The 26,829-nt window shown below is 40.7% G+C and overlaps 1 protein-coding gene across 5 annotated transcripts in view; it reads right to left on the bottom strand.

Moving 5' to 3' along the window:
• Positions 1-26,829, bottom strand: part of AMDHD2 (amidohydrolase domain containing 2) — a 493,489-nt gene that overhangs the window by 40,039 nt on the left and 426,621 nt on the right. For 4 of the 5 annotated variants that reach the window (XM_044071196.1, XM_044071198.1, XM_044071195.1 and 1 more), the window contains one exon: positions 22,681-23,200. The exons of the other annotated variant lie outside the window; for it this stretch is intronic. In XM_044071196.1, the coding sequence (XP_043927131.1) occupies positions 22,878-23,200 (323 nt within the window). In that variant the 3' untranslated portion in view covers positions 22,681-22,877. Of the gene's footprint in view, positions 1-22,680; positions 23,201-26,829 lie in introns of those variants that run through there. 5 annotated transcript variants of the gene reach the window in all.

Below are 26,829 nucleotides of genomic sequence, written 5' to 3' on the forward strand. Positions count from 1 at the left end.
ACAATTTAAAAAAATATTTTAGTGTGTGACGATGTCAGGCCCATTGTGTGTATTGCTGTACTGTCTGTAATTGTGGCAGCACTGTTAGTTTGTTAGCATATATTGGGACTACAGTAGTCTACGTATTAATTTTTTCCTTTATTGCTTTTTATCACAGGTTATCATGACAGTAGAAGTGTGGGCCCTCTGCCACCTGATGTCAGTGTATCAAGCAACCTCTGATGATGACAGTGGCCAAACAACGGCAGAGAGGGTGCAGAGATTGAATCTGACCATGAGGTTGACATACAGCCATCCCCTGCAATTCCATCGAACACAGCCAATATGGCTACGCCTACCCATTCCAGTGATCCTTCAAATATTGGACAAGTGCAGGGTGAAGTCACTGATTAGGGAAGTGTGGCTACTGTGGCTTCAGTGCCTGTTGACTTTGGCTGTAGCCAAAGTATGGGTGAGGTGCCACACAGGAGGGTTGGTAGGGGTACTCGGAGGGGACCTGTTGTCCCCATACCTCTCAACCTGTTAAGAGCAAGAAATCTGGACAAAGGCATAATGAGACAAAGGCCCAAAAATAGGGACACGTTTTAAATATTGCTCTTACAAACTTAGAAGGTTGACAGAATAACAAGTTTAGTGTTAGCATAACTTTTCTGAAGGGTAAGAAGTCTGAAACTCAAATGTCTGTCATTATTTTCTAAGTTCAGTTTTTAATGATTTGCTACTAGTTTGCCAGAAAACACAATTTTGTGAAAAATGAACCAAAAATATGAAGCAAAAATCTGGACATTCTGCAAAAATCTGTACAGTTGAGGAGTATGGTTGTCCCGCCTCCATCTGGTGCAGGTGTCACTAAACGTATGTTTAGGGCCATCATGGAGGTGTAGGCACATTCCCACAGGTGCTTCAGACAAATGCTCAGGGTTGCAGATGTGGCACAGGCTAACATGCGTGACTGCCCACCATGTTGCCGATTCAATGATCGGATGAATGACACATTAGAACCAGGGGTGTCTGTGATGGACTGAGGGGTGTCTGTCATGTGTTGCCTATGATAGAACATCTGCTGGGAGGGGAAAAGCATACTCATGGGCATAAGTCAGCCACATCATGTGCTGTTCGCCAATGTGGCCATGCCCGATCACACTTCCAAAGTGGCAGTACTTCCACTGATCCATCAATGAGTGTGCTGTCCACAACCAGACATGGCAGGCCATGGGGTCATGGTCCTGGGTGTCCCCATGATGGGTGCTTGTCCAGCAGAGGACATCAGTCACATTCATGCAGCCACTGTGCAACTGACAGTAGGCATGGATGTGCTGGTGCAACTCCTGGTAGAGCCAGTTCTCGTGGTTGGGGATGAAAATGATGAACTGCCATCTCTACCATGCACAACTCACACCTGTCCGACATATCAAGACATTGAGCCAGAACAGAGTTTGGCTGTGTTCATGCAGACACTCACACACAAATACATAGACACACACACACACACACACACACACACACACACACACACACACACACACACACACACACACACACACACACACACACACACAACAGTTACATGGTTCAGACGTGCAGCTTAAAATCATTTTGTTTCACTGGCCATTTGTTGGTTTATCTAGATGTCTGCCTGCTTCTCTGTTACTCAAATGTATTCAATGATCTTTTGTGTCAGCCTAGGCCTACTGACCATCCCCCACCCCCCTGCACCACCACCAACATAATACCCTGTGCAAATGATAACTGTACCATGTCCCTGTTTTCTATATTTTGGATTCAGGGATACATAAGCTTTGCATCTAATGCTCAGGGTGCATAGCTGACAAAGTGTTTAGTATATCTACATTTATGTTGAACTGGTAATTTTACCCTTAACTTATACTGGCCTTGGAAAGTTACACAATTGATGCCATCAAAATTTCCCAACTTTATTGTGAATGATCTTGTGAGGGCTGTGAAGTCAGAAACTGCAATGTGTTTGATTACTTTCCAACTTCTCTCTTTAATGATTTTCTATTACAAATGTATGGTGCTATACTGGGCCAAGCAGTCACCAGCACTACTTATAGGTTCATAGGTTGGTACTAGGCTATCGGCCCCAGGGCCTATACAAGCCTAGTCATAACAATTCTCTGGATATTTCTTCCCACAATATTTACTTCCCTGGACCCCTGTCTAGCAGGGTGACTGACGTGATCCCCGGGGTGAATTTCCTATCTCCCATCCAATCATCAAGGTTTCTTTTGAAGAGCGCCAAGGAGGCGCTCTGCTTGACATGTTTGGGCAGTCTATTCCACAGTATGGGGATTCTCTGGGTCAGGAACCAATGCCTCCAGCATGTTTTGTTCATTGTGATGACAAGGTTTAGTTCCCTGGAGTGTGTGGCTCTGAGGGATTGGGATTTCTTTAAGTGGAGCATGTCCAACAGCTCAGGTTTTGACATGTCCTTGTATGTTAAGCAGTGATCCGCCTCTGAGTAGACGGTATGCCACAGAGTATAGCTGGAGTTTTTTTTAGACGGTCAGTACAGGGCATCTGCTTTAGGCCTCTGATTCTTTTCATGAGGTATTTCTGCGGCCTTTCCAGCTGTTGCAGATGTCTTGTGAGGTACATACCAAACTGGGCGTTGTACTCTATAATGGGTCTAATGAGGGATGAGTATAGCGAGACAATGACCTCCTTTTTTTTGGATGAAAAGGCCTTAGTAATGAGGTGTGCCACATAGAAGGATTTTCTGACTGTTGTGGCGATGTAGTTATCGAAGGTGAGACCACTGTCCACCTGTGTCCCTAAGTCTCTCATCACACTTTCGGTGTTTAGTGTACGGCCACCTATGTGGTAATTCATGGGTACATGGTTTTTCCCAAAGGGGATAACTATACATTTCTTGGCATTAAGCTTGAGCCCATGGCTCTGGCACCAAGCATCTGCTTCTGTAAGGCCCTTTTGTAGAATATCCACATCATTTAGGGATTCAATAATGGCTCCTAGTTTGCAGTCATCTGCGAACTTTGTTAGCCAGGAACTACAACTGTGTCAACTGCTGCATGTACAAGGGGAAGTTCTTGAACTTGAACAGGGGTGTGACTGTGCGAATCTTTGATGCCCCAGGCCTACTACTTAATAATGAACATATAAGTCACACAAGTCTCTGCTGCCACATGTTACAGTCATTCCTGTACCAATTTCCCATCTTTTACTTGCTTAAAGTACCAATTAGTGAAATACAAGGATATGCCACTCATTCATATTACTACACAATAAACTCCAGGTTCGAGACTTCCCCTTGTACATGCAGCAGTTGACACAGTTGTAGTCCATGGCTGTCTGTTGCAAGTACACAGCCAATAAATGGGGAGGTAAAGATTGTGCGAGTTGCCTGGCATCAATGTTACTACATGTATGTGCGTAGAAGGAAGGATTTAGGCCCTCAGGTGGTGTGTGTGCTATGCGTTGTCTCTTGGCCAATGCAAGGGCATACTGAGCATGCCTATGTCTGTATACACCCACAGCAGCTGGTGGCTCCCTCTCTGACTACTCATCTGGCTGTGGTGACCTTGGCATTGGTGGTGGGATGTGTGCCCCTTCACCTTGCTGATCCTGCTATACCTGTTTCCTCAGGATGATGTTGTATAGCATGGCACATACTGTGAATACTTTGGTACATGTCCGTGGATTGTACTGCAGGGCTCCCCAGAAGTTACTAGGCACTGAAACTGTGACTTCAACAGCTTAAACACATGCTCTATGCTATTTCTGGTTTGGACTGTGTGCCTCATTACAGCATTCTTCCGTGGGTATGTGTGCATTTCTGATGGGTGTCATCAGTCATGATTCCAGTGCATAGCCTGCATCCCCTAGTAAATGACCCTATGGGATATCCCCCTAGCAAACATCTGGTACAACTGGGAGCTGTGCCAGACATGTGAGTCATGGTAATTGCCAGGGTTGCCAGAACACACATTCAAGATGATTCCTTTGGCATTACACACAACTTGGCAGTTAATAGAGTGGTAGGACTTTCTGCTTATATAGAGCCTACCCTGTTCCCTGGGTGGTGCCTTACATTCTATATGTGTGCAATCTATGGCACCCAGTACTTCAGGGTAATGTGCTACATGGTAGAACTACTGCACATTTCTGGCCCTCTCCTCACAACTACAGGGAAAATATATGTGGTCATTGGCATGTTGGAGCATAGCATTCAGGAAATGGTGGAGGATCCTGGATGCTGATGCCTGTGACACCCCTAGCATGTCCCCTGTTGATCTCTGAAAGGTACCTGTAACTAAGATTCTAAGTGCTACACATACCTTTGTCTCCATTGGGATAGGTTCCACTCGGCTGGCTCTAGTTCTGAGTTGCAGACAGCAGAGGTCACAGAGTTCCTGTGTGTCCCTATCCACCCTGTAGCACTCTACAATTTCCATGTCATGTAGGTTGTGAAAAGTTAAACAGGGCCTGAACACTCTCTTCTCCTTTTTGGCCTAGGCCTATTGGCAGCAGCAGCAGCGCTGGCTTCAGTCTGTAGCATATACAGATATACAGATGGATTAAAGCAGCAGCCCCTAACATTCTGTCTGTGTAGACTCATTTACTTAGCTATATTCCAAAATGTTTGAAACTCACAGGAAAAACCAGCATGGAGTCTAGATGGTTGACTTACAGCTTGTTGAATAGCTCCACCATGTTGGATTGGTTGATTAGGATGCAATTCAGCCGCTTATGCTGTAATTAGCATACCACATTATTTACCTTGTTTTCCAGGGGTGTGCACCTCTACATGGCGCTTACTGAATCTAAAACTTGCTGCTACCGTGGGTTTATTGAATCCCCAAGTTTATTTTTTTTTTAAACATGACAAAATGTGATCATGTGCAAATATTCTTGATATAGCAGGCTGATGGTCAATGTCTAATGGCAAAATCAAAGTGGCAACAGGCACTGCCCACTGTGGCTAGACTTGCTGAGGCATTTATGACAAACTGTACTGAAAATCTAAACTGAGGAGGAGATGGCTATACTATACTATTCCTAACTAATACAAATAGCATACCAGTTATTAAAGCAACAAAATAATGGGTAAATACTTTAATAGCTTTAATTTTAGGTTTTATTTCTGTGCATGGATCAGACTATCTTTAAAGCCATAATATTAACTGTAATCATGTGACATATTTACATGAATCTTAGTAGCATTACCATTATTTTAAACACACAAGAAATATGTTGCTTTGACATGATTAGATCCACCAGGAAATGGACTTCTCTGACCCAAAGATAATGGCAGTTGCAGTGGCAATGTTTGAGGCATCCTAGCAATCCACAATGCCACTCTACAATACTGACAGCAGTGAAAGTGCTCTGACTTTGTTGCTTGATAATGAGTAATATGTAACAATCTGGTCTCCTTATACAATGATTGTGGTGGTGGGATCTAACATATGGGATTAATACAACCCTCTATTTGTTTTGGCATCTATGTTTGTGTACACACCCCATATGCTACTTAGAGAAATCAGAGGCAGGAAGACAGTAAATCTTTTTTTGTTTCTGGTATGGCTTTCCTGAAAGCTCCATCAGTTGTCCTTCTGTATGATTATGGGGGAGTTTTTTTTTTTTTAATTGCAGTGGAAACAGTAGAGGTTTCACTGCTTTGTGATGTTAAAAGTAAGCAGTTGTTTAATGCCATGTGTAATGACTGCTTTGTGTAATTTAGGTGATGCCGCTGTAATGAGAAAAACCTTTTGTGTGATGTTCCAACTGTGTTTGATGGCTTTCCATATAAGATACCATAGATACTTAATTATTTGTGTTGGGCAGTGAACAGAAAAGAAAGGAGAATGCTAATTTTCTGTATTAAAAATCAGTACGTTTTCAATGTAGCTAGAGGGATTCACAACAGACAATGTCACTCCCTTCTGGCACCCCAAGGCATACGTTGCTGTTACAAAAACATTATCATGATGAGTAAGGAGCTTAATAATGGTGTTATAAATGTAAGCTGTTTTTGCATGTTATTTACTGTTCTAGTGGGCATTCTTTAGGCAAGCTAAGTCATGATTATACGTTGGAACCATATTTATAGTCTTCTTACCTTTCTGCATTAATAATGATGCTAGAAATGCGTAATGTGTGTTTTTTCTTTTGATTTTAAAGTATTACTTAGTTTGGTAGTGTAATGTTAATCAGGGTGGGGAGAGGAGAAATTAAATGCACAAATTGCTTTTAAAAAGAAAAAAATAAATAAAAAAGCAAATCTTCACATTTATACTCAAATCCCATATTTCTCTATCAATTAAGTTTCTTTTGATAACATAACAACTACAATGTAATTCTTACATATTATTCTCTTTTTTTTCTTTTAATTTTCAGTAATCCTAACATGCATTTCTAATGTTTTCCTTTGCATTTATTTTTTTCATGTAAACTTCAATTGTCTGTATAATATATTTTTGTAATTTTTCACATTGATTATACTGTCAATTATTTGTGTTTTATGGAGCTTTTCTCCCAGGGCCTCCACTGAAAATGGACTCTGCATGGCCCCAGTGGACTTTCCCAGTAAACGAATGTCAATAAATAGCTAAATAAAATTGTGTTACTCAGACTGCTAATTTCCTTGTATGACTGTTTAGATAGATCCATTAGTGACTCAAACAAACCTTTCATTTTTTATCCTAACTCCTGCTTGATTCATTTACATAGTGCTTTATGTAACTTTCATTGACTCAACATTAATATTACGTCTTTTCTGAGACCAGATAAAGGTCTACTCTTGTTTAATTGCTCCTATGTTCCTATTGATTATACTAATAAGAGTTATACAGTTTAGTAGTACATTTTCTGGATGACAAAACAAGCAGAGATAACTAAATAATGCATGATTACTTCCAGTTCAGGTCTGATCCACTCTCCCAAATTTGATCATAACCACAACGCTATGTATTTTTGAAAACTATTCACTGATATTTATTTTGTGGAATGTAAAAAGAATTACTAGTTCTGCCAATGCAAAGCTAATGCAGTCATGCATTCATAATATTGGTACAAAAACTGTTACTACAAGAGGTTAAACTTAAGGAATATATACTATTTGAAATTCTGGAGGGGCTAGGCAGTTGCAGACTGTTCAAAGTTAGCAAAGATGGAAAAGTTATTAATCTACTCCACCATTTTCTGGGTTGCCACAAAATTAAGTCATGGATTACAGGGGATGTTAGGTTTATTTTATTACAAATTCATAAATGCAAAAGCTAGATTGGTTTAGGGAATTGTAACAGTTATATTTAGTGAGACACTGCAGAAACTATGGATGATGACTACAGTTTAGACAACAATTTTAACATGGTGATAGACCACTTTAGTGAACAAAATTAGACTGTCAGAGGTCAATAGCCCAATGTTTAGGGGGCTAAAAAGCTTAATTTAATTGATGTCTGAAGAATGTTCCACCCTGCTGGGCAAGACTACATCTTCCATCTCTTATGACACAAATTGCTAAGCAGGCTGCATTGTTGGCTTCTGTCTAATACCTTACTTCAAAAGTTAAGAACTGTGTAATATGTGGTAATACTGTCTCAGACCACTGTAAGGTTATTTTAGATTTACAAGGCCTTGCTCTCTCAAACAACTACCACTTTGGTGGTTTGACTACGACTTATTGGATTATACAATGGCTGTTCCGCACAAACAAATAATTACCTATTTATAACGTAAACTGGTATTGGGGTATATGCCTTTGCAAGACTGGGAATACTTCAAGGCCTTGGTGAGAAGGCATGACTAAGGCTTTAGTAAAACTAGAAATCAGATCAGCAGGAACTGCATATGCCCAACTTACAGTTATAACTTTTACTTACCTGCATAAAATGAGCAAGAAGGTGGGCTAGAGCTCTACAACTTTAGCATAAAAAGAGAATTGGGAACAGCTCAAGTTCATTTACTATTGTAGTGGACTGATGTTCCCAAAAGTCTTACCCAGGAGACTGAGTGAACACACCAATGAGGTGGTCAGTAACACCCTTTAGATTAGCTAGGATAAAATAACTAAGTATCCATAAAAGTAAAAAAAAAAAAAAAAAAAAAAAAAAAAAACCTTCTTGGTTATCTAACCCCATAACTTTGAGATTCTTCACAATGGAAAGTACCAGCCCACAATGCCCTTATACCAGATGTCATAAGGTTTTCAAACCACAATTAACAATCACTTTGTTTTATAGAGTGGAGACACAGGATTCTTTCCCAAGGTCTTCCAGGATTTTTGGCAGAGATATCTTTTCATAAGCTACGAAAGGATAAATTATGTGCTGATTAAATGCCCATCTCCGCCTTATCATTCAAGGCAAAGAGCTATATTAATATGACAATCACAGAAAATATTTTGCCATATCTTACATCTCTTTTTCAACAAGACTTTGATAAAGGCTGGATAGGTGTTCCAAACTTGATATGTCTGAATGTCCCAAAACTGGTGTAATGCAGTAATACCCCTGCTTTAGACCTCTTTCTGGATTTCCATAGTGTTTAACTCTATCATTTGGGCCTTATTGTAGTTAGTACTATAGAAACCTGGCTTTTTACCTCAGTTTATGGAAAAGTGCCAGCTCCTAGACATATCTCCTTAAGCAAGTTTTAGGGTAGGCAAAGTGACATCCTTTACCTTTCTAGAGGCACAAGATAGGAATGTTCCTATCTCCACTCTTGTCTTAGTAATGGAAACCCTTGCTGTCTATTTCAGAGAAAAGGTCTCCAAAGCACGTATTCCTATAGTGGGGACTAACATTTTATGATCTTTATATTTATTACTGCTTGGTGTAGCACATTCTAAGCCTTTTAGTTTAAGCACCTGGGCTTCAGACCAGTTTTACATTAAGAAGGTTTGTGGTCTGCACTGTAGTGGCAGAACAGGCAGCTTACATCCTTCTAAGTTGGGAACTGCTGATTGAGGGCTCAGTGTCTGTAATTCTAAAAGTGTATTAATTCTGGTTTAAGCACTTGGGCTTGAGGCCAGTTATTTTACATTAAGAGGGTTCGTGTTCTGCACTCTTGTGGGAGGAGAGGCTGGACTCTGTCCTTCTGAACTGGGAATTTCTGGTTAAAGGCTTATAGTGCCTGCATATTTGAACTGTTTCTTACTGAAATTGGTATACCTTGTTTGCTGTAGCATAGACTAGATCCAGGCCTGCTGAATCTAGCTTTGTTTGTATAACTTGAGCACTAACCCAGGCATTCTTTAAAGTATTCAGTTGTATTTATTACTGCTTGGTAGTAACTTGATTAAAGTGTAGCTATCATTTCTAAGTCTTCTGGATTAAGCACTTGGGCTTCAGACCAGTTGTTTTACATTAGGAAGGTTTGTGGCCTGTAGTGTGGTGGCAGGACAGGTAGCTTACATCCTTCTAAGTTGGGAACTGCTGACTGAGGGCTCAGTGTCTGTTATTCTAAAAGTGTATTAGTTCTGGTTTAAGCACTTGGGCTTCAGGCCAGTTATTTTACATTAAGAAGGATCACGGTCTGCACTCTTGTGGGAGGAGAGGCTGGACTCTGCCCTTCTGAGCTGGGAATTTCTGGTTAAAGGCTTATAGTGCCTGCATATTCTGTTTCTTACTGAAATTGGTACACCTTGTTTGCTGTAGCATAGACTAGATCCAGGCCTGCTGAATCTAGCTTTGTTTGTATGCTTGTTGTTTGTTTATTTCCCTGAAACGCTAATTCCACCTAAAACGCGGCCTTTTAGCACTTCTGTGGATCCCTAGTGATATCTGCATTGCTTACTGTACTTATTTCCTTGTTTCACTTGAAAGAAAGTTACTGTTTGTCGTTTTTGCATTTAAGTTACCAGTAACACATTGCATTTAAGTTGCCTGGCACTTGCTCACTAAAGCAATTATACAAGTCAGCTCTAAAAAATTAAAAGCACTACACCCTCACAAACTCCCCTTGAGTAACTTGTTCCCCATTGGCCCTTTTTTTCAATTATAAAGGAATTCCCAATACTATTCTAGCATGTCCAAAGGTCAGTTGTCAATCTCCTCTCCGGTCCAGCTGGTGAATCTGGGAATCTTGAGGCAATGTTACAACTGCCTCGTACACAGACAACCCTCTCCTCCTTCCAACAAATTCCAACACATGTGAGAGATGCAACCATATAGTCAAACTGGAGGCTAAACTCTCTCAACTCAGTACTGGCATAACCAGTCAGGAGGAGAAGGAAACCACACTCACTACAATTCCAGTCTCACATAGACCTACCACGACAACAAACCAAACACATAAACACACAAAAACATACTCGGAGGCTCTAAATAAAAATCTGCCTAAGCAGCAGAGACCTCCAAAGCAGACACCCAAGCAACCGCTACCCCAAAACAAAACACGTGCAACACATAGCTCACAAAGCCAGTGTGCCGAACAGTCACAGCCCTTAAGGCTAAACAACACACCTGATACACTTGTAATAGGTGACTCTATCGTCAGGCACACTGACACCCCGCTCACCAGGCTGAACAAGGAGAAGATCACGGTGAGCTGCCTGTCGGGCGCTAGGATCTGCCACATAGCACAAACACTCAGGTGACGCCAAGGCAAGTACAAATATGACTCAGTTATTGTCCATGCTGATGTGAATGACCTGAGACGTACCTCCCTGGACTACATGAAAAGAGACATAGAGGAGCTCTCTGAGCATGTAGCCCAGGCCGGTATGACCCTGACCTTGAGTAGCATCTTACCCTCACCAAGAATGATGCCACAATATGAAGAATTGGCTTAAGTATTGGTGTCATTCAAAGGGGAGCCAATGCCTGTCAGCCTGGGATGACATGTTCGACAAGCCATGATGCTTCGCTAGGGACGGCTTGCACCTGTCACCCCTGGGCTTTTGGATACTGGCAAAGGCTCTTGCTACCCCCATAGTGCCTTTTTCAGGCAAGGCTCAAAAGACAAACCCACCTCCATAGGTATCACAAGGGATAAGAAACTACGAGTAATGCTACTCAACGCCAGAAGTCTAAACCTCAAGATGCACGCACTCGAAACTCTCCTTAGCATGGAGAACATCGATATCTGTGCAGTAACACAAACCTGGTTCAAGGCTCCTGAGAGCACCCCAGCACTACCAGGTTATACCTCATACCATGCTTTTCGGCCCCAAAACTTGGACCAAACCACAAAAGGAGGGGGAGTATCAATATTCGTCAAAGATACCCACACCTCCAGGTTGGTGGCACAGCACGAAACATCAGAGACTATCCATGTGCAACTAACAGTGGGTAAAACTGCCTTCCAGTTTATAGCCTGCTACAGACCACCCTCCCAAACACAGGAACCCCACTCGGCCTTCCTGAGAATACTGGAAAATATGAAGATCTCTCCAAACACCATTATATTGGGTGACTTCAACTACCCAAACATAGACTGGGAGCATTACTCTAGCTCCAACACCCTAGCCCAAAGGTTCCTAGAATTTATAAACTCAAATGCTATGGAACAACTTGTTACCACTCCCACAAGAGGGGAAAACATACTGGACCTGATCATCACCAACATGGGGACACTATGCTCCAGACCAGAAGTGTATCCCTCACTGGTAAGATCAGACCATAAACTAATTTCACTGGATATTCACATCCCGACCCCACCCCCTGCCCAGAAAACCACAGTGAAAAACTTCTCTAAAGCAAATTTCACACGCCTCAAAACCGAGGTGGAATCTTTCAAAGCCCCCGGGCCTGTGGAAAATACGGCCCAGACCGTAGAATCCTTTATAAACGCATTCTATGAACACCTTCAGGAATGCATGGATAATGCAATCCCAAATAAAACCAAGACCCAATCCTCCAAAGGCAGACGTCCTGTCTGGTGGACCCCAGCCATAAACAAACTATACAATAGAAGGAGGAAGCTACTACATGATAGAGCAAAATCCCAAAAAGGGAAGGCATCTCTGATCAGTATTAGCAAAAAACTACGGGCACTCATAAAATCGTCTAAGGCCAGCTTCGAGAGAAAAATTGCACAGGACATTAAGGATAATCACAAGGCTTTCTTTAGTTATGTTAGGAACCTGGGTGGGAATTCCCAGATATGCTCAGAATTAGTCCAAAATGACAAAAAATACACCAAACCCACAGACATTGCCAACATCCTAGCTGACAGGTTCAGTGCAAACTTCTCTCCCCCCCTCCCCACCAAAAGGGCAAATATCTATCCCAACAGAGTGCTGCCCCCTGACATCTCAGATGCTCAGGTAAGAGCCGCCCTATCCAAAGCAACAAACACAGCATCAATGGGACCAGATGGTGTCCCAGGCTGCGTCCTACATGAACTCCAAGAAGAGCTAAACCCGAACATAAAACTACTGTTCAATCTTAGCCTTACTACAGGATATGTATCCAAAGAGTGGCGTACAGCAACAGTGGTCCCTCTCCACAAAGGTGGTGCCTCAACGGATCCTGGAAACTATCGCCCCATAAGCCTGACTAGCTTGGTCTGCAAAGCTATGGAAAGGATCATCATGGACCTCATAAATAAAGATATTGGGGACCTACAGACACTGGATCCTACCCAGTTTGGCTTTGTTAAGGGCAGATCCTGCCTCTTAAACCTGGTCGATTTCTTTGAAACAGTCACCAAGGCCATTGACGAGGGGAAGGTGGTCCATACAGCCTACCTGGACCTCGCAAAAGCCTTTGATACAATACCCCACTCGAGCATTATAGATAAGCTCACCAGCTTAAATATAAACCCCTATGTCACTAGATGGATTGCAAAATGGCTCAAGGACAGAACCCACATGGTTAGAATTGCTGAAGCCATGTCAGACTCCAAACCAATTACAAGTGGCGTCCCACAAGGCTCAGTCCTGGGACCTCTCTTGTCCGGTATATATTTCTCGGCGGTACAGGCCAACATGGAAGGACTGTGGCTGACTAAGTTCGCAGATGACTGCAAACTGGGCGCCATAATCGACTCTCCAGCCGACACAAGCATCCTCCAAAAGGGCCTCATAGAAACAGACAACTGGTGCCAGAGCCATGGCCTCAAGCTTAACGCCAAAAAGTATATAGTCATCCCCTTTGGCAAAAACAAAGTGCCCACAAATTACCACATAGGTGGTAATCCATTAAGTACAGAAGAAGTCATTAGGGACCCAAGTTGATAGCAATCTCTCATTTGACAACCACGTGGCCAAAGTGGTTAGAAAAACATTTTATATAGCCCACCTAATCATGAAGGGATTCACATCTAGACCAGGGGAGGTCATCGTGCCTCTTTACTCATCCCTCATCAGGCCCATAATTGAGTACAATGCCCCTTTTGGGATGTACCTTACCAGACACCTGCAGCAACTGGAAAGACCCCAAAAGTACCTCACCAAGAGGATCAAAGGGCTCAAACAGATGCCATATGCTGCCCGGTTAAAGAAACTCCAGCTCTACTCAGTGGCATACCGCCTGCTCAGAGGCGATCTGTGCCTGACGTATAAAGCCATGTCCAACCCAGAATTAATGGACATGCTGCACCTCAGAAAATCCAAATCCCATCCAGCTACACGCTCGAGAGACTTGAACCTCAGCACTGAAATAAATAGGACATGCTGGAGGGATAGATTCATAACCCAGAGGCTCCCTTCACTCTGGAATAAAATCCCAGTCCAGGTTAGGCAGAGTCCCACATTGACTCTCTTCAAGAGGAATCTTGATGAGTGGATGGGAGATCATAGGTTTACCCCGGCTATCACTTCTGTGTCACTGTTAGACAGAGGCACAGTATACTAACCTCAAAAAAAGGCATAGCAAAATTAATTTAAAATGGGTGGCGAAAGCCAAACACACTCTGGCTAGACTTATAAATGCCCTAGGGCAGATAGCCTAGTATGAACATATGAATGGCAGTTTAGTACGGGAAAATAATATACAAAGTCCATTTACATAGTGCTCTGCAAGTGACTGGCAAATTTTTATTGGTTTTGAGCCTAACCTTAAATCTAGTCAAGTCAAAGGTTTTCTTTCTAAATTATTTGTTCAAAAGACAGTCTTTAGACAATCTAACATATCTTTTATTTATTTTAGTTTAACGGGGTAGTACATTGATCACTCTAGACCATTTGCAGGCATAGCCTGGATGAAGAGATTCACATAAAAAAGAAAATAGAACAAATTCACAGAGTAATCACAGAAGGTTGATAACACCATAGACAACAGATACAACATGTAAATAATATTAGCAGAGTAGAAAAACAAATGTGAATTAATTCTAGTAGCAAACATGAACAGGAACCAGCAATTGAGAATAGAAGGTCAAAGTAGAAGCGATGCAGGTGATGAGGGAGTTAGGCTATGCATCCAGTGGAAAAGCATTTGCAAGTCAGATTTCTGATGAAAGTATCTTATGAGCTGAGCTCTGAAGGTGGGCAAAGAGGAGACTTCTTTAAGGTTAAGGGGTGGGGATTGCCAGAGTTTGAGTGCAAGAACGGAAAAGACATGATTGGTACAGTGCAGCTCATTTTGGGGTGTTTGGAATAAGGGAGTTAATTGGGAGAAGTTGTGAGGGGTGGTTTTATTATGGAGTCTGGCTGCAAGAGGTGGAAAGGCACCTGGTTAAAGTAGTTTGAGAACAAGAGACCTCTGTAGGAGACTGGTAGCCATTTGGTCTTGGAGAAGATGATGCAGTGGTGTTCCTGAGGGGGGCACTGGAAATAAATCTGCAGATTTTGTTTTCATTGGACTGTAGAGTGAATGAGTTTTTTTTTTAAGAGGCTGTGGCCATGACAGGGAATCCATATTCAAGTTGAGCAAGGAGGACTCCTTTCTCCATTGCAGCTCTAGCTTGTCTGGAGAGAATGGGATATATTGTTCCACTATTAGCATAAAAGAGAACTTATCTTTTTTTCCTGGTATTTTCAATGTGGCTTTGGAAGTTAAGTGACTGGTCTAGCCATAAACCTAAGCATTTAAAGGATGTTTCTGTTGGGAAGCTGTTGATATCGGAGATGTTGAGATTTTTACGAGTCTTTTTCAGCTTTTGTAAGGTTCAAAATAACATACTTTTTGTTTTGGAGGGGTTTAGGAGTAGCTTATGGTTGTATAGTCAAGAATTAAGGGTGTGGGGGTAAGACTGAAGCTGGGATTGAAAAGCTGAATGTGGGGGAATGGATCGAAGAATAACCATGACATCAGCATAAAGGGTAATTGGAAGATTAGGTAGATCAAAGGACAACTTGTTAATAAAGACTGAAAACAAAAGTGGGGAAAGTATGGTTCCCTGGGCCACTCCTCTGGTAAGGGGTGCTGGCACTGAATGGGATAGGCCTATTTTGACACTGAAATACCTATTTGTTAAGACATATTGGAACTGGGTGACTGTGTTTGCTAGGCCCGGTTTCTTGGAGGGAGTGAAGAAGGACAAAGTGGTAAATTAGATCAAAAGCTTTGGTAAGATCGAAGAGAGACCCTGAAAGTTTTCCTTTATCCATGTTGAGAAGGACCTCATCTGTAAGTGACCATAGTGCTGTCATTGTGCTCCAGGCAGCCCAGAAGCCATGCTGTTTAAGTAAGTGGACAGCAGGTTGTAGAATAGTTTTTCAAGTATTTTCCAAAGTGTAGGGAGGATGGAGGTAGGGCAGAAGTGTGACATATTTACTGGCTGAAGCTGTTTGGAAAGGGGTTAAACCACGTCAGTTTTCCAACTGTCTGACATTGTATTTTGAATTAAACTGGGGTTATAAATATGTAGAAGAGGTGTGGTAAGGCAATCTTTACAAAGTGATATAAATCAAGGGCGTAGGTTGTCTGCACCAGGTGATGCATCTAGGGGTATGTTTTCTAGAAGGGGAACATTTTCTTTGTGTATAACTTCCTAAAAATAGAAAAGGGGGATAAAGGAGAGGGGAGCTAGCTGAGCTGAAGGGGAGAGGTAGATGCTGGAGTGCTAAGGAGGTGGCTAACTTTTTTGAGAAAGTCTTATGTTGAGAGTTGGCCTTGAGAGGTCTGGATGGTTACAGGAGAGGAGTTGGGATCAGTGGATTTTACTTCCTGCCAAAATCGAAGAGCAAGTTGCCTGATTTTGAAGCAGTTGGTTTTGTGCCTGCACATGGCTTGCTTAACTAGGTTACAGAGAGAGAGGTAAAGGTAGTACAATTTTATGGTGAGAGGTTTTGTCTCCATGAAGACCACACATTGTCCCTAAGATTGAGTAGAGCTTTCAGTTCAGTGGTTAGCCGGGGGGGGGTTGTTGTATTTGAATAGGCGCTGTGTGACAGGGAAGAATTTGTTTTAAAGATGAAGGAGGATATGTGTCAGAGCTGTTGCTGACAAGATGGGGTTCTTAAGTTAGTAATGGAAGATCAGTCAAAAGTTACTAGGTGTTTTTTTGAGGTTGTCTGTATCGATGGCGGATCAGGGTGTGAAGGTAACTATTTTGGGTGACAGTTTTGGTGACTGACAGATAATCTGGAAGGTTACTGGGCAGTGGTCACTGAATGAGGGTGGAAGAACAGATATATTGCTGACGATGGTAGGGTTGTTAGCACCTAGCAGATTTAGGAGGGAGTTGCTGGTTTAGAGATTTGGACAAGTAGTATCACTGACTAAGGGTATAAGGCTGATACTGGTTAGGAATTCAGCAACGTCATTACTCAGGGCACCTATTTAGTTTAGGTTAACATCACCTAGAATAACAACATTTTTGTAGTTTCGGGTAGCTGAGGTAAGAATAAGGGATTTAAATTTATCAAGAGAACTGCTGGAGGAATGGTGGTGACTGACTGTTCTTCTGGAGGGAAGTTGTAGAAGGATCCAGTTGGGTTCAGTATCTGAGGAGGCAGTTGCTTCTTAAATGATAGTTAAGGTAGTTTTTATAAAGAATGAGTACACCTCCACTGTGTCTACTGTCAGGTCTGGTGTCTTAGAGGTATCTGTAGGAGGGAAGTAGATGCTGAAAATTGGGATTGTTTTGTTTGAGCCATCTTTACTCTATATAACACAAAGCAGTTGTTCAGTAATTATCCGACAGTTAATATTAATTAAGTGTTGGATGATAACACTCACGTAGTAACTAAAGAGCTGAAAGGTAGATTTTTTTTCATTTCAGAAACAAAGTCAACATGTTCTAAGTACAACTGATCAAAACACTTGGTACCCAAGAAACATTTGGGTCTATGTTATATGCTCGAAGTTTTAAAACTCTGACGCTCATATGATCGACACCACATGAGCGAAGTTTTAAAACATCGAGGAAGTAATTAAAAATAAACAAAAACAAAAAAAAATACCTGAATGCTCTAAGCAGATGGGCAAGCCCCCCTGCACCCCCCACATGGGGGGGCTGCACTCCACCCACCTCTACTTAAATATACCAACTCTGAGATTGCACTACATTGAAGTAAAGGGAAATATTCCCTATGGCGATCTCCTTTAAAATGTTTGAGCTTTCAAAAGTTTGCTCATATGGTGTCAACCATATGAGACTCGAACTTTTGAAAGTTCGAGCTTCTGATATAGACCTGAAACATTTTTGTTTTTGACATTTATCCCATTTGATCTTCACTAACCACATCAAACAATTTTAGAAATTAATCACTTGTAACCTGAGAGACTTTAAACTCCCCAGAATTACAACGTATGATGACCAGACTCAAAAGGAGACACAGAGTACTAAATTTATTATAAATATATATATATATATATATATATATATATATATATATATATATGTATGTAAAAGGAATTGCATGTCCCATATACCGGGTATATCAGGTTAATGTAAAAATGTATGCCTGTTCACTACAAAGTTTGGGATCCTGGGGGGGGGGGGTCCTAAACGGGTGGAAAAATACATGTAGCACAAATTTAAGTTGAGATCTGCACTGTCAATTCTAACTAGATTTGAGGGCACACCTCATTTTAAGATTAAAATAAATGTATGTTTTAAAGAGACTGGATGTACTGCATGTATTATTGTTATTAAGTTACTGACAGAATGGGAAAGGTTGAGAAGATTTATTACCACCTGTAACATGATGTTCTATAACAATATAATAACAGGTATGAACGAAATTTTTTGCTGCGATGCAATATATATAGATTTAACTTCAGCATTTCATACGGCCATACACAAAACAGTGATCCATAAATTATAACAACTAGGTATTGATGTACTCTTGATAAGATAGATAGCTGGAGGCTTACAAATAGGAAATGGTAAGTATCATACAGCAACTGGAAAACTTTTGGAATCTTCAAATAAAAAAAAAAATTATATTCATTAATACAACAGATTTATGAAAAACATTATACAGACCAAGAAACCTTGGGCCATTTGGAAAAAAGCGAATGAGGAAGTGCGGAAATATAAAGAACAAAATCTAGAGATTTTTGAAATGTATAAAAAAGAAATATGGACACGGGAAAGAGAGAGAGATCTGGTATGGTGCGATACTTATGCAAAGGAAAAAGCCAAATTAATCAATATAAAAAAAACAGCCCCAAAGATATTTGAAGAGAAATACAGGCAAATGCATCCAAATATGGAAAATTTCACAAAACAAAAAATAAGATCACAAAGACAGAATGCAGAATGGAAGACTAGTTATGTAGAACTTAAAAAAAATAGACGCTGAAGTTATGGAATGCTTGCAAAGTGAAGGATTTAGTGTAGAAAGTCTATCACAGCACGATGGAACAACGAGTTCCCCAAATAGGAGAAACAGGAGGAGCAGGAGAAATCCCAAGAAGAAATATGGACATGGGAAAGAGAAAAAGATTTAATATGGTGAAATATTTATGCAAAGGAGATAGCAAAACTAACCAATACAATAAAAGCAGTACCAAAGATATCTGAAGAGAAGAAAAGGCAAAGACATCTGGATATGGACATTTTACAATAAAAAAATAAATCAACAAAGAGGAAAAGTAGAAAAGAGGATCAGTAATGGAGAAGTTAAAGAATTAGAAACAGAGGTTATGGATTACCTGCGAAGGATTTAGTGTACAAAATCTAATTCTGACAACATCACAGCAGGATAGAGCAATGGTTCCCCAAATTACGGAGAAACTAGTGGAGCAGGAAACATTTGATCAGTTGCTATATGAAGATACTTTGGAACCTTCTATAGGAAACCAGTACAAATGTTCAGTTGGAGTTGCACAGCAAGGGAAGGAACAGGAAACTCTGGCACAGTCAGTGTCGTGGAGATCTAGGCCAGTGAGTTACCATTAGGGTTGCCAGATTTCCTTGTGGCTAAAACCGGACTAAGGTCACGCCCCTTGCATCACCCATAACCCCACCCATCCCCACCCACTCTCCCATCAATGACACGCCCATTTTTGTGACACCACTGTGACATCAGCTGATGGGAACGCCCTCTTTTTCTGTTCCGGATGCCTGCTTTCAGCCGATTTACTATGCTTTTCTGTAAAAAAAGCATAGCAAATCAGCCAATTGTAACAAACACTGATAGTCTGTTTCTTTTTGTGAAACAGAAAAATGGAGTTTGTACAGTGTTTTCCCAATTTCCTGACTACCAGTCCAGTCAGAGCAGAGAATTGATTTGATTTGTGTGGATAGTCCAGAAAAAAACAGATAAGTGGCATTGGTTGCACATTGGCAGTGGCAACAGGGTGATTTCAATTTCCCACCTATTGTTCAAAGACTCAACGTTATGCTTAAATAGGGCTAGCCTAGGGATGGACTGTGCTCCACATGAATGGGAAGCTTGTTCCAGTGCATGGGGACCCTCTCTGAGACACATTTGTGTCTCATCAACACAATATCGCATGGCCTATTTATGTCACAAGCAAAATTAAAATTTTTGGATATAATGGTTTTGATACTGTTCATTTTGTGGCTGTCCAAAAGGTCCATCAATCAGTGCTGGATCCAAGGATGCCTTGTATGCCAGACATTCTTTCTCAGTAACCTGTTGGAGACCAGGTATAGTGATAGGGCTTTAAGGAGATCTGTATAAGACAATGTGTTTAGACACTGGATTATTCTAGTAAGGAAGCTTTAAATATGTTCCAGCTGTTTTGTGTGTCTGGTCAAGTACATGCCAAAGAGATAGGTGCAGCTCACACATCCAGTTATTTTGTCAACTTCTCAGATTAACATCGCTAATATTTTAAAAAGTGTTCCTTGTACATGAGCAATGTCCTATAAAAAATGTAAATAAGCAACTCAAACATGGGCTTCTTACGAGTTGTTCATTCACATTAATCAGTGTCTAAAGCATCTCCCCAGATTCCACTGGTGGTCAAGTGCCATGTAACATGTTAGATGTCTTTTTTTTTCATTTTCACTCCTTAACTCCTCCTCTTGCTCCCTAGTAACCTCTTCCATCCTTCTACTTCTTCCTCATTGTACCTCCTCCTTCCTTCACACAGGTCAGTTTGCTGAATTTTCATTCAGAAACTGAATCGTGTTGGGCAAAGACATTTGGCCATTCATAAAATGGCCAGTTGTCCTTTGCAAACTTGTAGGAAAACCTATTCAGAGCTAGTCTTGACAACAAATCCATTAGACTCGGTTCAGTTTGGCCTGCTTTGCTGTGTTTGCTGCTTCCTGATGTAAATAAATGTTGTTAGAAATCTGTCAATTATGCAGCCTAATATTTGCGTTGGAGTAGGCTAACGTCTGTGCAATATTCATTTGCTGAGCAAATGAACTGGTGCTTTGACCCTTTTCAGCCATGACCCAGGCCACAAGAGCAAGGACAATTAAATATATACAGAGACTAAAATAGTCAATCAGCTAATTTATTTTTGGAAGGCAGGAACAGACTTAAGTAGACAAAAAAGCTCACTCAGAACATTCAAACTTTATACAGTAACCAATGGATGGGACTGAACTGTGTAGACCTGAGGGTTTGAAACAGTCTTAACCTCTGTCACTCTGTGCCACTGTGCCTGTGGAATTTTTTTTTATCATAACTTTCAAACTTTGTGACTTGAGAGCATCCCTCACCTATATGGACTGAGAGGGTGGACAACAGATTATGCTCCCAAAGACCTGTTCTTTCATTCTGTCTGAACTCTTGTGGAGCAGCTCTGGTCTGTGGTGATGGTCAGGGCATTGTACAGCCATACTTTAAATGCACTTGTACTGCACATTCATAGTTGGAATGTGGTCACAGTTTGGGCACTGTGTGTAGAGTGTCCATTTTTAGAGTCTGTTAGGAATAGTGCATAGTTCAGTTGAAGTTCCACATTTGTGGTATTTGGAGTTCGACTGAGCAGCCCTGATCAGGCGCTTGTTCTGTGAAATAACAGACTTAAACTCGGTGCAGGAATATGGCAGGTTAAAGAAAACTGACAGTTCACTTTTAACTGATTCTGGCGTAAGTCTGTTTCGTTCATCCGTCCAAATGTTATTCATAACGCTAAACACACGCTCAACGGATGCATTTGAGACTGGAACAGACAGAATGTGCTGAACAAGTTTCAACATATTTGGTGCAGACTCGTGCTCGAAAAACTTACACCAAGCCTCAGCTGTGCTTGCACAGCTATGGATAACGTCAAACACTTCACTAAGAGCGCGCACTTCATCGTGCAGGCTGTCGGATGGACGGTGGGTGGATAGAGGTGTTTGCATCCAAATGTCAATCACTTCATCAAGCGAAGGCGATCTTGTGACACTAGTCAAAGACAGTGACTTGAAGTGACGATATGGGGAATGTTCAAATGCAAACCATTTGTTCAAATATGTCATTGCTCGCTTGTACACATTCAGAGCTTCAGTTATGAACTTCTCAATGAACTGCTGTGGTAGATAACTTTTGCGCAGAGCAAATGCTACCTTCATACCAAAAAATTTATCATCAGTCCTATTCTGCAGAGACAGCTTAAACTGTTCCATTATACCGTACAGTTCACAAGCTGTTGTTGATTTGTTCTCAAGCTTTAAAATTGTCTCTTGAAAGGATGACATAAAGAAGTGTGTAAAATATAGATACAGCTCCGACTTTGTTGGGCTGTCATCTGGTGCCAGTTCGTTTTCCTGGTCCTTCAACATTTTCCATATCACTTTCGGACAATCAGCTTCTCCTTGAGACAAGAAATACGTTTTCAAAGGCATCCAGCACAGCAAAATTCGGTCAAGAGCCTTGAACAAACTCAACCAGCGCATTGGAACATGTCTGATTATCTCGTGGTATTCAGACTCATAGAAATCAAAGCAGCTTTTCAGTTCTGCTCGCCTCAAGGCAGAGTTACTGAATTCAGCAAACACTTTCATGACGAAATTTTCAACATCAAATGACATGACCTTTAAAGCATTTTTCGCACAGTTATGCATAATGTGGTCATTGCAGTGTGCTGCAATAATGTTAGGATTCTCCTCTGAAACTAACTTCTGATAAACGGAGTTGTTTATGCCATAGTTTACCGATGCATTATCTGCGGCATAAGCGGTAACATTTTGCCAAGACAATTTACATTCTGATAAAACACGACAGAGTTGATTCTTAACGGACTTGGAGTCTTCAAATGCATCCTCGTAAAAGTCAATAACACAGAAAGAAATTCCGTTCTGCGGGGTGAAGAACTGAACACCAACTGGATAGAATTTACGGTTCCCTTTGTTAGATGCATCAGTAGCAATGGAAAATGGCAAACCAGCATGTAGCTTATCAAGGACCAATTCTAGTGAAAATGGGTACAAAACATTGTTGACTATGGCAGAAACTTTTGTTCGGCCGCAGGTCATCTTTTTAACGATTTCCGAGTCATCAATTATAGACTTCATAACTTTGATACCACAGTCCTGTGCATTATATGAAATATGATGTCTAATTCCATGATACACTTCAGCAATTTCCGCTAGGGATACTTTGTGAGATGCCATACTGTTTGGCGATGTGAAAAATGTCTTCAGTCGTTGAGATGACGCACTAGCTTGGGAACAAGTAGTATGCTTTTTAGTGCTTTGGTGTGCTGTAACTGCTTTTTTTCCATCATATGCAACAGTGAATGATGTTGCACAAAGCTTGCATCTAGCTTTTGTATCTTCTGTGCATTTTTGTATCCATGAAAATTCCCTTTCCCACTCTGCATTATAATAACAGATGTTTCGTTTTCGCTTCTTTGGTGGGGTAGACCTGTCTGACCGTGTAGTTGGGCTGCCAAAACTCTCATTATCATTGACACAGACACCGTTATTCCTGTCTTCCATAATAACAGTATTAATAAAGTACCTGTAGACAGTGACAGCAGACATATAATGAGTTAGTTAAACTTAAAGACAAAAAGCTGCATTAATAAAGAGTCTACAGAAATACTGTGCAACTACTTTTGCATCACTGAAGTATCTGTTTTTTATGAAAGGAACATCTGCTTGTTAGTGTCTGTCCCCGGACTGGTGCAAGGCTATACTGGCAGAGTCTACTGTCTAGTAGCATCGGGTATTCCCACACTATGGTGTCCCACAGTCCCACTGATAAGCTAGAAGGTTATGTATGTTATATGGGTTGGAGACAGTGGCATTGCCAAAAAGGCAGGAGTCCGAGCTGGACGTGGCAGAGTTAAAGATGTTAAAATTTGCACTGGGTGTGACAAGGTTGGACAGGATTATAAATAAGTATATTAGAGGGTCAGCCCAGGTTGGAAGGTTTAGAGACAAAGCCAGAGAGGCAAGATTACATTGGTTTGGACATGTGCTGAGGATGGATGCATATTGGGAAAAAGATGCTAAAGATGAAGCTGCCAGGTAACAGGAAAAGAGGAAGTGGCAGCACCGTTCTGTGCTTTATTGTTTTGCCTTCTGGGTCATCATATTGTTTTATTCTGAGGAAAAGAGAGGAAGGCATAAGATAAGGTTTATGGATGTGGTGATGAGAGAGGACATGCAGGTGGTTGGTGTGACAGAGCAAGATGCAGAGGACAGGAAGAAATGGAAACAGATGATCCGCTGTGTGGCGACCCCTAATGGGAGCAGCTGAAAGAAGAATGTGAGTAGTTGCGTTGGCTGCCCTAAACACCAAAATCTAATCTGATGCCCTACATTATTATTATTGTTTCCCTCTATCTCTCACACACACTTAATACTCAATATATGCCATACAAAAATTATACTGACCCCTGCCCTGGGCCCTGACTCTCAAACTCTTATCATCTCCTTGCTAAGTTCTAAATGTTTACTTGCAGTGTCAGTGTTCAACAGGTAACACACATGCCTTTGGTTCTTGAAGATGAGAAGATTGTGAGTTCTAGTCCCACTTCAGGTGACTGGACTAATTTATTTTTCCATTACTGACACTGTAGTGCAGTATTAAGGGATGCTGCACTCCTCTGAATGTGCTGTTCTTCAGATGAGACATTACACTGAGTTGGCAGTACCCAGGTAGATGCACAAATACATCATAGTATTTCTCAAAAGACTAGGGGCAAACGGACAGCTGGCAACCCTACATAATCCCTATTATAAGCAATTCCAGCCCGTACCAAAAAGATCATCTGTTTTGTCCTGGTAAAATACCATCTTAACAGCTGCAGAACTCACCTTTGGATACTCCAGCCACTGTCCTGCTTAAATTGCCATGTGCGTTACATATTCGCATGCCTTTGGACTACTGTTATTGGTATCCAGAAAGAACTCTTAACAAGCAAGCAAGAAAATACTACCGGCTGCTCAGGAGTAAAGAAAATCCTTATAATGTTAATGTGAAACTGGCAATGTAAGCATTATACAAAAATGTTGATAGTAGATGTGACGATAGGAGGTACTGCCAGCCATGCCTGGTGAAGTAGGGCAGTGGATGTGCAACATTATGCCAACACAGCTAGCTGGAGTTTTGTGAAGAATTATATGTCATTTGTATATCAAACTAATTTGTACAGAATTTACTATTTTTTTAATTTATTTGTGGTGCTTGAATTCACATTTACCATTAGCAGCCTATAAATACACTAAACCCACACATACTTGTTGTATTTTATACATGTATTTCTCTCTCTCTCATATAGATTTTATAAATATATATAAAATACACACACAATATATATATATATATATATATATATATATATATATATATATATATATATACACATATATATATATACAGTACAGAGAAACTAGAAAGCAAACTCAATGAGTTGGAATACTGCTGCTGTAGAAACAAGTTAAAGGTTACTGGCTTGCCTAAGGGAAAGGAGGACAGTAGCACTTTATATTTCTGCAGAAAGTACTGGCATTCTGGCAATGTTTCTGAGGAATACCGTTATGTGTGTACTGACAGAGCTCACTGAATTACACACCCAAAGTTAAATCATGCCTGTCTGGTCATTTTACACTAAAACTTTTACATTAGTCTGTTCTAAACTAAAACTTGGAATAAATCAAAACTGCCTTTGATTAGTGCGATCTTGGAGTTGATATATTTAAGTAGGGGGGTGTGGGAGGCAAAGCCCCCCACTTTATGTATTCTTTAAATTATTTTTTCTTTTTCTTTCTTTTTTTTTTGGAACAGCGATTTTCTTCCCTTGGTAAGAAATCCCTGTTCTGAGCTTTTGAGATTGTAAGCTTTTGCTTACATGGGGTCAATTATTCATCATTCACTTTTTTAAGCATTCGATGCTATAATATAGACCCGAGATATCAATATAAATGAGGTTGAATGTATGTGGTTAGGGGTCTGCTAACATAGCAGGATAGGTATGAGAAAGGAAGGGTAGTAAGACAAAAATTACTTTTTTAAATGGGAATGTATATAGAGAGATTGAGGTTAGAGGAGTTTAAGCAAATTAGTAACATGATACTATTGATTAGAGATAAATATCAATCTGATTGTAGACTAGTATATAAGAGAAGATTGCAGGGATGAATGGTAAAGGGAGTTTTGGTAATGAATGTCTTATTTACTGGGAAAGGGGATCTGACGGAGTGTATATAGAGCAAGGCACTATTGGAGGGAGAAAGGCTGTTGGGAATGATGCAAAATGTTAGATGGAAGATGAGAGCAGGTAGACAATATTGAGAGTGATTCTGTAATATTATAAAGTTGTTTAGGGAGGTATAGTTATAGGGTGTCCTGGGTGACAGGTGTACATGTAAAGTATAATAGCAGAGTTAGGTGTACTGAATGGGAATTACACTAGAGTAGTATAGTGGGCTTCTCACACTCAGGCCAATTATTACATGGAATATATTACATGTTTGTAAAGAACTATGCTACTGATATTCAAGCCATGTCTTGAGGTGTCAGATTGCAGCCAGAAGAGACAACTACATTGTAGCTATGAATCACAGTAAATTTTAATGTGAGAAAAAATATTTCAGTTTGCCTTACTTTTTCAGTATAAATTATTTCTGACATCTAAAGAAAAAGAAAGAAGATACAACAAAAGATAACCAGATAAAATACATACATAAATACATAAAAAAAACAGACAAATGAATAATTCAAATAAAGCTTTAACAAAAATAGTTAAACCATTGTTTTTTTTCCATACATAATCAGAAAGAGAAGAAAGAAACATTAAACCTGACATATAGTATAGATAGATAAAGCCTTGACTATAGTCCAAGTGTCCCAGGTTTGATTAGTAGCTTCGGCATCTGAGATGCTGGCAAGGGGAGATTGGGTGGACCCTTACTTGTATGATTGGAGTTCCATTGGGTGGTGGTGGTATTGGACATTTGCTGAACTGCTGCAGATGTGGAACCATATGCCAGCAGCCACCATTTCATGGCTGGATAAGGACTGAAGAGTGCACACAAAAGAGAAAGAGGACGTAGGGGATTTAAAAATGCTCCTTGGCAACAGTACGTTGCTTCCCCAACTGCTTCAATTTCTTCACTGGCCTTGATGAATGAGGCAGAGTG

The sequence above is a fragment of the Protopterus annectens genome, chromosome 5.part0 (genome assembly GCF_019279795.1).
Source record: "Protopterus annectens isolate FY-2018-M chromosome 5.part0, PAN1.0, whole genome shotgun sequence".
Classification (NCBI taxonomy): domain Eukaryota; kingdom Metazoa; phylum Chordata; order Ceratodontiformes; family Protopteridae; genus Protopterus; species Protopterus annectens.